General features: G+C 44.6%; 1 protein-coding gene across 3 annotated transcripts in view; it reads left to right on the top strand.

Annotated features, from left to right (window-relative positions):
• xirp2b (xin actin binding repeat containing 2b) overlaps nt 1–11,107 on the top strand; it is a 25,769-nt gene extending 14,662 nt beyond the window's left edge. For all 3 annotated transcript variants that reach the window (XM_063214072.1, XM_063214073.1, XM_063214074.1), the window contains exons 7-9: nt 1–8,649; nt 9,077–9,207; nt 9,507–11,107. The exon at nt 1–8,649 is cut by the window's left edge and continues 712 nt beyond it. In XM_063214072.1, the coding sequence (XP_063070142.1) occupies nt 1–8,649; nt 9,077–9,168 (8,741 nt within the window). In that variant the 3' untranslated portion in view covers nt 9,169–9,207; nt 9,507–11,107. The remainder of the gene's footprint in view (nt 8,650–9,076; nt 9,208–9,506) is intronic.
• The last annotated feature ends 923 nt before the right edge of the window (nt 11,108–12,030 follow it).

Raw genomic sequence — 12,030 nt, forward strand, 5'->3', positions numbered from 1 at the left:
TTGAGACCCAGCCCATGGGTGCTTTAGGTTCAACTGAGCAAAGAACTTCCTCTGCTGATGTGTACAGAAAAGATGTACGTGCAGCTGCCAGGATGTTTGAAAACCAGCCCATGGACAGTCTAAATCGCAGGCACACTGTTGAGGAGGAGCAATCCAATGCGGTACTCTTCACTGAGGAGGTAGTGAAAGGTGATGTCCGGTCTGTGAGACATATGTTTGAAAACCAACTCCTGGATAGCTATGGTGTCACTGAGACCATTGATGAAGACCATCTCTTGATCCTCAAGTCAAGACGTGAAGATGTAACAGAAGATGTAAGATTAACCATTTGGGTGTATGAGACTCAGTGCATGTGTGTGCTCAAGGAAAGCTCTGGAGAAACTGTTGAAATCACCTCAGTTCGCCGTGAAGAAACAGAGAAAGGGGATGTGAAAACTTCAAGGTGGCTGTTTGAAACTCAGCCACTGGATAGAACCAACAGAGACCTGTCGTACGTCAGACTTATTTCTGGTGTTTTCAAGGAGGATCACAATTATGGTGAGGTTAGTAAGTGTAGGTGGCTGTTTGAAACCAGGATGCTGGATGCTCTTAATGATGAAGAGTTAGACCGCTCCAAAATTCAGAAGGAAGAAATTCTTGGTGCTGATGTACGCGCCCATTGCATGACTTTTGAGACACAGCCTATGGACAAACTTAAAGACACCTCTAACGACAGACCCTTGACTGCAGAAGAGATAGTGAGAGGTAATGTCAGATCGGCCAGACACTTCTTTGAAACAGGACCACAAGATTACTCGAAGGAACTTGCAGAAGTCGGAAAGCTTAAGACAGTGGCACAGTCTGAAGAAGAAAAAGGGGATGTCAGACACCAAAAATGGAAATTTGAAAATAAGCCTTTGGAAAACATCCAGGATCAAGATCGAGAGGTGGGCAAGCTCAAAACAGTGATGACATCTGAAGAAGAGAAAGGGGATGTTCGACACCAGAGGTGGCTGTTTGAAAATCAACCTATTGAGCACATTAGAGATGAAAAGAAAGAGATGGTTCGCACAGTTGACCTGGAAGAACTGTACTCTGAATCTAAGGCAGATGTCCGCAAAAATTGTTGGGTGTTTGAAACACAGCCAATGGATACGCTGAAGGACTTTGCCAATGAGAGGCCACAGTCTGCCGAGGAAGTAATTGCTGGGGATGTCAGATCAGCCAGACACTACTTTGAGACAGGTCCAGGTGACTACATCAATGAGCTTGCAGAGGTGGGCAAACTGAACAAAATGGTGGCGACAGAAGAAGAACGTGGTGATGTGAGACATCAGAAGTGGGTGTTTGAGAGTCAACCTCTTGAGCAAATCAGAGAAGATGGCAAAGAAATCACACGAACAGTAAACCTAGAGTATGATGATAGAGGCGATGTAGCCAATTACAAGCAAATGTTTGAAACCACTGATATGAACAAATATGATCAGACACAGAGGATTCAAATTGAGGGAGTAACACACGGCTCTGTTAAATCCAACAAGAACCGCTTTGAGACCATCCCCACATATGCACTGCAGGACAGCTCAGGCCACTACCATGAAGTTAAAACAGTTCGTCGGGAGGAAATAGTTAAAGGTGATGTAAGGAGCTGCCAGTGGATGTTTGAAACAAAACCCATTGATCAGTTTAATGAGAGCGTCTCCAAATTACAAGTCATTAAAGGCATCACACAGGAGGAAATTGAATCAGGAGACGTGAAAACGGCTAAATGGCTGTTTGAAACACAACCTCTTGATGCAATTAAATATTTCAGCAATATAGAGGATGAGGAATGTGAAACAAATGAGTCTTTGGAAGTTGTGAAGGGCGATGTTAAAACCTGCAAGTGGCTCTTTGAGACGAAACCCATGGATGTCCTGTACGAAAAAGAGGAAGTAAAGAGTGAGGAACAAGAGGTTCATAAAGGAGACGTGAAGACCTGCACATGGCTTTTTGAAACCCAGGCCCTTGATACACTAAAGGAGGATACAGAGAATGTGATACAGACCTGCACAGTGAGCCAAGAAGACATCCAGGGCAAAGATGTGAGAATGGCCCGCTTCCTCTTTGAGACAGAGAATCTTGATAACATAATTGGGGAAGACAATGAGGCTTTCAAGAAAGTCACTGAAATGGACATTCAGTCTGGAGATGTGTCTCACATGAAGTACAAATTTGAGACTCAGTCATCTGATGTTATGACATCAACCTCTGAGGAGGTGTTGCAAAGGCTGAAGATGGCACACTCAGAAGACATACAAAAAGGAAATGTTGGGAACTGCAAGTGGAAGTTTGAAAACCAACCTATCGATGCAATAACTGAGACAGATGAGCAAAGAAATACTCGCACTGTGATGGATGTCCAGGGAGGAAATGTGGATAAAGGCAGGTTCATTTTTGAGACCTGCAATTTGGACAAAATTCAGGAGGTGTCCACTGAAACAGAAATGTCTAATCTACAGAAAATTCTATGTGGGGAAAATGAGAAGGGGGACGTTAAGAACTTTGCTACAATGTTTGAGACACAGCCTTTATATGCGATACAAGATCAAGAGGGTCAATATCATGAGGTCACCACTCTCACCAAAGAAGAAGTTCTGAAGGGTGATGTGGTGGGTGCCAGGTGGCTGTTTGAAACAAAGCCTCTTGATTCAATCCGAGACAGCGATGAAGTGTATCTCATCAAAGCCGTCACTGAGGAAGATGTGAAAAAGGGTGACGTGAACTCAGTTAGGTATAGGTTTGAGACACAGCCAATTGATACCATTTCTGATGAACTGAAACAGAGACAAAAGACAGTAGAAGATATTCAAGGTGGAAATGTCAAATCAAATACAAAACACTTTGAATCTGACCTCATGTCCTCAAATCTTGTGCGCACTGTCAGTATGAGTGAAATCCACAAAGGCGATGTGAGAACTGCAACGTGGATGTTTGAGACTCACACCATTGATAAACTGCGTGGAGAACACTCAGATGAGGAGACTGAGGTAGAAGTGAAAGAAGACGAACCAAAGGCTGATGTAAAATCTGCCACAAAGCTTTTTGAAACAACCCCAATTACCGACTTCAATGAGTATAACCTGGAAAAAACTGAAATTGTGGGTAAAAGCATCAAGGACACCCTTAATGACCTGTACAGTCATAGGATGGTTAATTCCAAAGGCGTACTAATTCAGGCAGATGAAATTGGGGACGTGAGGATGGCGAAATACAACTTGCTGAACAGAGAGGCCCCGGAGATCCAGAAGGAGGAGATACTCAGAGGGGATCTTCAGAACATCATGATGAACCTACTGAAAAGGGATGAATCAACAGGACGCCAGGTCACAGTTGACACAGAGGAGAGGGCTAACATTGACAGCACTGTCAGACAGCTGTTCAGTCAGAAAGATATCAACGTAGAGAAGGAAGAAATCATCAGGGGGGATATTAATGTGGCCATAAGCAACCTCTTCAAGGAAGAGAGCATGGCTCAACGAGGTATTCTACTTCAGGAGGATGAGAAGGGAGATGTCCGCCTGACTATATATTCACTGCTCAATAAGGAGGATGACAGCTCTGTTGAAAAGGAGGACATAATCCGGGGGGATTTGCAAAGTGCTCTGCAGAAATTGTACAACTCAGGTGAAGGTGAGATGATCAAAATAAAAGTTGATGAGACAGAAAAGGGAAACGTCCATTTTTACTCCACCTGTATTGAGTCGGGAGCAGTGGATTACTTGAAACAACTTCAACGATCAGGCTCACAAGAAGACCTGTCAACTAGTGTAGAAAAAGAGCAAATAATTGGTGGCAATGTGAAAAGTACAAAACACTTACTGGCAAATAATCAGATGCAAATCGAGCGCACTATAGACAGAGACGAAATGGTCAGAGGAGATGTAAACAATGCCCTCAGAGTGTTCACGACAGAACAGGCCTTTGACAAACTGCAAAAAGAGGAGATAGTCAGGAGTGATTTACAAGCTGTGCTGAACTCCCTGACAGAGTCAGTAAACCAGAAAGTGATGTTGGAGAAAGAGGAAGTAATCAAAGGTGACATACCAGGGGCTCTCAGGTGTTTGGAGGAGGCCCAGTGGCAAGCCAAAAGCCTGGAGAAGCCTGAAATTGTACCAGGCAACATCAAAGGAGCTCTCAAGTCGCTCGAGGAATCAGCAACTAGCAAAGTTGAAATTGTAATTGAAGACTTAGTGCCGGGAGACATCAAGGGTGCTTTAAAATCACTGGAGGAGGCAAAACAACTGGTGAAAGGCTTAGAAAAGGAGGAGATTGTTAAGGGCAACATTCACATGGCCTTACAGAGTTTGCAGGATGCGTCTAACGAGAGAAAAGTTTGTCAGCACGAAATTGGTGTCCAGGGAGACGTGAGAGGTGCTATTCAGCAGTTACTGGAGCAACCGGCCTCACCTCAGCCGCAGAGGAGAGCAAGCATAGAGGGAGATGTGAAAATGTCCATTAAATCTCTGTACGAAACACAAGAGCAGATGGAGGGAGAGAAAGAGGAAATCGTAAAAGGAGATGTTAAAGGTAAGATAAAAAGTCTCCTGGAAACTGCAGAGCGTTCAAGTGCTAAAATCCAAAGAAAACAGCAGTCCAGAAAGGTTAAAATCCCAAAAGTGCCGGCACACGAGCAACACGACGTCTGCTGTATGTGTGCTATGGAGCAAATGAGCAAGTCAAAAACTGCTGTGAAAAACATGACCTCTAAGGACACAAGTGCACAGAACAGTGTCACCAACGTGCAGACAGAGCAATCTCAGGTACAGCACAATACCATCACACAGACGCACGGCATTAAAACGCTGAGGACTGAATTCAGAAATCTCAAGGCACAACAAAAAGGCATGATTAAGCTCGATAAAACCAAAGTGAAAACTGAAGTCATCCGCGTGCCTCTTCCACCCTCCCCGCCACCTGCTTTACCTGAACCCGAGCCAGAATCCGCCCTCCCTCTTCCACCTCCCCCGCCCCTTCCAGTGCCAGACTATGAGGCATGCCCTACTCCTCCTCCTCCTCCCCCTATGCTCCCGGGCGACATTGACCTCCCTCCCCCTCCTACGCCTCCCCCTCCTCCACTCTCTCCTCTTTCAGGGTCTAGGCTCGACCTGGATATGTTGCCCCCACCACCTACTCCTCCCCCTGCCATGACAGAGCAGGATTTCCTTCCCCCTCCCCCCTCCGAGCAGGAGCTTGAGTCCATGCCATCCCAGATGCCCAAGAGCTCTGTCAAGAAGGCGAAGAAGATGACAGTCAAAAAGGTTAAAGGTCCTGAGCTGTGTAAAGTCCCAAAACTGGAGCCAGTGGTGTCACTGAAAAAGGTTGAGAAGCAGGAAGTTAATGCTGTGTCACAGGTGACTTCAACAAGTGTGAAGATGGAGCAGAAAATGAGTAAAACTGAAACTCAGAAAAATGAGACACTATCATCCACAGTAACGATAGAAGCTGCCAAGCCAGAATCACCCCTGCCATCAGTTAAAGTTTCAACAGTGAAACTCACCCCTCCTCCATCACCAACTCCAAAGAGAAAATCTAAATCAAATGCTTCTAAGTTCAAGACCCCATTAATTTTGTCTGAGAAAAATTACAAAAAAGACCAAGAGGAGGAGTCTTCTGATGTCTTGCCATTTGAAATTAAAATGCACGAGTCAGTCAGCGCTGCTCTTGAAATGCTTTCCACACACACCCAAAGCACAGAGCAATCAGAGATGAGCATAGCATCTGATTTCACTCAAGAGCAGGCTGAAAGGACCGTGACCAAAGCCGAATCAGACACACCATCATATGAATCATCTGTGCGTACGCAGCCGTCAGACGTGGCCCCAAGCAAGGCTTTGATCCCTGACATAAATGATAAATCTGCCACAGAATCTGCCGTGATTTCCCCTGCTAAACAGAACATTATCTCTAATCAGACCTCTCTTGCTTCGTCAACGGTGCAACAGACGACTGTCTCCACTAAAAAGCACAAGACTATTACAACTAGTATGCAACAGGTGACCTCTATGTCCTCCATGCAGGCTCTCTCATCTGTCAACAGCACATCCTTGTTGACATCCTCCTCTAAAGTATCCACTGATGCGGAACAGTCTGAAGCTGCTCTGAAAAGTGTCACAGATAGCAAAGTGGAGATAATAAAAGGTGTTGCAAATCTCCCAAGTAAATCCCCTAAACCTGCCGGGAAGAAAATGGACAATTCTGAAGGTAAAAGGCAAGCAAAAAGTCCCCCTGAGTCACCGACAGAAGCGAAAGGAAGCATTGATGACAGCGTTATCACGGTGAACCCACAGACCCCCAAAACAAATGGACAAAAGGGAAAGCAAGGCAAAAAGCCTGCAAAAGAAGAGGGCCCCGCAAAACAGCCAGTGGCTCTAAAGCAGGATGAAAAAAAGGCAGAGGAGAGTAAGAAAAAAGTCCCAGATGTAAAACCCAAAGAAGTAAATTTGAGGGAGCCAATTCGAAGTCGTGAGGCCTCAGTTGAATCCAGAGATGGCAGGGCAGAGGGCACCCCTCGCTCAAAAAGGAGGAAGAATAAAAAGAGAGGCAAAGGCGGGGCGGGGGCAGGGCAGCCTCAGGAGAGCAATGCAGCAGTGGTAACAACAGCCACGAGTGGAAAGTCTGTCCAGAAACAGGAGATTAGCGTGATGCAGTCGCATCAAACCGTGCAGCAGCAACACATTATGGTTCACAACGAGGAGGTGATTGTTGCGGAGAGTAAAGTTGAGAAAAGCTTCCAACAGGGGGCCACAGTCAAACATCAAAAGCAGGTCAAGAGCTCCCAGCAAAATAAAAAGGAGACAAGCAACCAGGCTAGTCAAGAGAAAGCACAAGATGAAAGTCAAGTGGTTCCAGTGCAAGTGACAAGTACGGTAGCACAAAGAGAGCCCGCTAGGTCCTGGGCGGATGAGGCAGAGGCATCATGCAAACTCGGGGAGGCAGAGATGTTGCTGGCTCACATCATTGAGTTGCAGGGAATTTCAGCTAAAGTGGACTCAAAGTCTGTGAAAGTACTGCTCAGTAAAATCCCAGAGTGGTTGATTGGGCCTGAGGAGAGGGCTAATTTGGAGCAAGACGCTGATGACGACAATGAACTTGCACTTAAGGACACTGTTGCTTATGTGAAACATATTGTGCAAGCCAAACTTTTGTCGCTGGAGGGTGTTCAGACAATGGTGGAAAAGCATGAGTCTGAGGCCACATGTGAAAGCAGTCGGATGCAGACAATCTCAAAAATAACTGTTGCTTCAACCAAAACAGAATCATCCAAAAAGAAGAAGGCCAGCAGGTCTGACACAAAAGAACTGAGCACAGTCATTCTTGATCGCCGTTCACCCTCACCTTCGCTGCGCATGCGCCCTCCCTCCCCCACATTCATCTCCATTCAGTCCACAAAGAGAGTGGAATCACCCCAGAGAATTTCCCCTTGCCCTCCGACACCCCCTCCTCGCAGGTCAGAAACGCCCAATTCACGGCTGAGCAGGGCCTCTGCCTCTTCCTCTCTGCCCAGGTCTGACAGCCTCACCAGGCTGAGGGAGGCCACAGCCAAGCTCTCCCGCGGCGCATCCCCAGATCCGGTGCCACACCCTGTCCAGGTCGCACCGGTGAGAGCTGAAATTGTGCCGTCCCCCGTGTCATTCCACCAGAAGATCAGGACTGAGCAGAACGCTGCTGCTGTGGAGTCGTTGGAGAGTGCAGATGTGGAGCACGCGCAAATGGACGCCGCCACGTCGGTGAAAGACAAAAAGGAACTCTTCGAAGAGGCCCGCAGAGCCGAGGCTAATAAGGAGTATGTGCGAAAGGATCCCATTGACATCCCTGAGCGCCTGGGCCCAGACACTGACGAGCAGGAGCCTGAGAGAGAGAAAGAAGAGCTGCCCAAGGTTGACATGTCTGGCCTCCTCAACAAATTTAATTCGCCCAAAGAAACGGTTTATGTCAGAAAAGACCCCATTCACATACCAGAGAGGCTGGGCTCAGACACAGAGGAGCAGGAGAGTGAAGATGCAGGGAAGAAAGAGAGTGAGCAGGATGAGATGCCAGCGTTTGACATCAAGGCTATTAAAAATGTTTTTGAAATGAGTGAGCAAAGCCTTGCTGTCAAAGAGGAGAAAAACAAACAGGAGGAGGTGGATGCCGAAGTGAGGGAAATCACGTCGGCAGCTTCAAAGGAGGAACGCTCCCAGGAGGCAAAACCAGACTCCCGGCAGAACCTGCCTTTCCCTCAACACAAACAAGAACTAACGCAGAAGTCGGTTGACCCAGACGGGTTTTCCGAAACAAAAACAACCAAGGAGCAGTACTCCGGGACTGACGAGCTTGGCAACAGGGTAACCGGATCAAAAACCACCACAACCTCCGTCTCCCAGCACACCAAGACGGTTAGTGCACCTGCACCTGTGGCTTTCTCGTACGCCGACGCTGTCAGGAAGAAAAATGCAGAGGCAGCAGCAGCGAAAGCGGCGGCGGCAGCGAAAGCTACAGCTGACGTCTCCACGGACGAGCTGCTGAAGAACTTCCAGGAGACGTGGAGTGAGAGCGAGGTCGTGTTTAAGAGTCTCGGCTACACCGTCTCTGAGGAAAAGACTTCACAGACAACAACGCAAAAGAAGAAGAAGAGTAAAAAAAATAATGGTTGGTGTGCATGGCAACCATGGAGAATGAAAAACCAGTCTGAGGCGAAGCATGCAATGGCCGTCATTGTCTGTCACTAACTTGCACCGCAGGTTAATACCTCAGTGAGGTATGGTATGCAGATGCGGTGAAATAACACATAACTAACACCTATGTGTGTGAAACATACTGTATTAACAAACTGTTTATGCCTAATAATGTGTTTTTTGCATAAAAATGTATCCCTTAGTCTATTGAATGTGTCTTGCTATGGCATGTTTGATTCATTACAACACATAGTGTACTTTGTTTCTTTAATTAATCTTTTGCCATGAAATCTTTGTGTGGCACAATCACTTACCTTTCATTGTACTGTATATTTATTATGTACAAGGCTAACGTAATCTGGTGATGCTGACAGCGCCTGTTGTCTTTTGGGTCTCTGCAGATTCGAGTTCCCAAGTCAGAGCTGTGCACGGTGTGTCGAAGAAGGGTGTTTCCAATGGAGTCTCTAATCGCAGACAAAAAGAACTTCCATAAAGCCTGTTTCTCCTGCGAGCATTGCAGTGGTAAATTGAGGTAAGAAAATGTGTAAATGTTATACTAACATGGCAGGCAGAATGGATTATTACACATTTAATCATGGCATTTCCAATAAAACTTCTTAGTTTTGTTGAATAAATGTTCAGAGTTACTTTTTACCTCTCCACCCTTTTTGTGTCCTAATCTGCCCAGCCTTGGTAGTTTTTTGGTAGCATTTAAATTAATGTTTTGTTAATGTTTTTTGTCATGTTAGTCATCTTAGTTACTTCTGTGTCATGTAAATCTCTCTTTAAGTTACTAATTAAGTTTCTTTTGTGAAACTACATCCTTTGTAGCCTTGGCAACTACGTTTCTCTCCATGGGCATTTGTACTGCCCCTCACACTTCAAGCAACTTTTCAAGACCAAAGGAAATCTAAACGATGGCTTTGGACATAATGATCTTTTGGACAAACAAGAGTGGAGATATTCACAAAGTAGCATCTACTCGACAGACAGAGACAGCCTCATCCCTGCTGACAAAGAAGCAGTCAAACAATCGGGCAAAACCAGTCACAACACAAGCAAATTATCAATGACATGGCCCCCCGAAAAAGACCCCCAGAAAACATCGTTGTTTATCGACCCAGACTTGAAAGTTGTCAAGCCAGACTGGCCCCCGAAAAGTGATGCACCCCCCAAGTCACCTGTTCCCACCAAACGTCACCAAAGAAAATCAATCCCACAGAGCTAGCAAACGCAAGCATAAAAGCAAACAATTTGTTCAGTATATATGTACAGTACTATGAAAACTATGTTTTGAGAGATTTCAGAAAGTGTAAATACTATACAAAAAGCAAGCGGAGACAGTACATCCAGAAAGATATTGTTGCAGGACTATGGCTGACATACTGTATGACGAAGGGAGATACACAGCATGTGAATGCAGAGAGGGTATTGTACGGTGAAGGACGACAGCCTTGCTGAGGAGGGACGAGAGAGAGAGAGAGAGAGAGAGAGAGAGAGAGAGAGAGAGAGAGAGAGTATGGCACAGCGAGAGTGATGGGCCACTGGAGTGGACGTGAAGGTGGATGGAGATGAAAGAAAAAGGTGAAGGTGATTTGACGAGAGTGGAGAGATGAGAGGAAACGACAAGTGGAGGGACAGGGGACTGGAGGAATGAATGTGGAACTGTGGAAAAAAGAAAAAAAATAACTCCGCTAGGATGCTTCATGTCATTTCAATTCACACATAATCTTAAAGTGACAACTATGCCTCAAAGTCTGTGCAGTATCATTATTATAATCTGCAACAAGCATTTTCAAAATCATTAAGTTGCAAATCCTGTAATGCTATTTTAAATGCATGTACTGCCAAATGTATTCTATGGATGGGGAACACAAAATATCTAATGTCTAAAGAGAATGGTAACAGTCTGTGTTTACATACCAAAAAAGGTTTGGTTTTCCTGTGTAATATATCATTCACACCCTGAATTGAAAGACAATCACATCACATTTACACTCACACATTTTACAAAGTCCATGGAAAGAGGGAGAGTTGCAATAGGGTATCACCATTTGTCAGTATATATATTTTTTATTCTTTTTAAAGGTTGTAATATGTCCTGGAAAGTCTTTTCTGCATATCTTCATTTTTACTTTTACATTTTTCCAAGCACCTGGTGTGCAGTCGAAAGAACAAAACTCAAAATATGGTTCTTTCTGTATCATGTCATATCTAAATTGGTATTAATTGTCTTTCTTTTGGATATTTTTAAACTGATCCTAAAACAGGAAATATTTTACAAGGTACATTTTATCCTAGATTAGTCTTATATTCTTTGTACAAAAAATTAAAAGCAAAAATGTGATTCCTGATATTGTTATCTTGTCAGGCTGGTTCAACATTAGTCTTTATGATGTACTTATGCAGCGGTAATAAACCCCATAGTAGAACCCACGCGTCTGTCTGATTTGTAGAACTGTGTGTGTGTGTGTGTGTGTGTGTGTGTGTGTGTGTGTGTGTGTGTGTGTGTGTGTGTGTGTGTGTGTGTGTGTGTGTGTGTGTGTGTGTGTGTGTGTGTGTGTGAGTGTGTTTAAATATATGTAGGCTAATGTATGTGTCCATGGAGACAAAGGTGAGTTTTTTTAGTGGTATTAAGCTCTCTCTCAAGTCTCCATGCAGAAAATGATTAATTTAAAGCTGAATTAGCCTTCCTCTTACTTTCTCTCAGTTTCCTCTTAGTCACCTTATCTTCAAGTCCTTTGTATTCTCACCTATTCGCCACATTACCTTACATTAGATGCTATTTCAAGCTATGGCTGATTTGTATTATAGCGCATAATATATGAGGAAAAAGTTCACACCTGAAGCCATAGTCATTCTCTAAAATAGAACATATTAAGAATGCATAAATGTTCAAAGTGTTTTCCTATCACTCCTTTTGCAGAAGGGAAAAAATCATGTATTGCTAAAACAAGCCACATGATATACAATAAAAAAGCACAAAGGCACACTTTATGGAACTATTAATTTACAAAACCAGTGCTACCAAGAGGGAAAATAGTAATTGAATCCCTGTGCCCCATGTTTCATGGATTTGACATGATAATATCCAGCTGTGTTCCATTTCATGCTAATGATTCGTAGCATCCTTAGCTGTGCCCCGTGGGCCATGGTGTGGTAATGGGTTTTTGAGCAGAAAGCAGTAGAAACCTAAATGAACATGTCCCTGGGAAACAGTTTGTCAAAGCCATTTTTATTTCTTCACAGTCGCACTCACTGACATGCAGTAGCTCGGCATATTGTCATTTCACAGGTGGTAAAAAATCCTGTCTACTTTCATACCTCTACAGTAGGCCTACCTGTGGCTCGCCAT

This window comes from Engraulis encrasicolus, chromosome 13, assembly GCF_034702125.1.
Source record: "Engraulis encrasicolus isolate BLACKSEA-1 chromosome 13, IST_EnEncr_1.0, whole genome shotgun sequence".
NCBI lineage: Eukaryota > Metazoa > Chordata > Actinopteri > Clupeiformes > Engraulidae > Engraulis > Engraulis encrasicolus.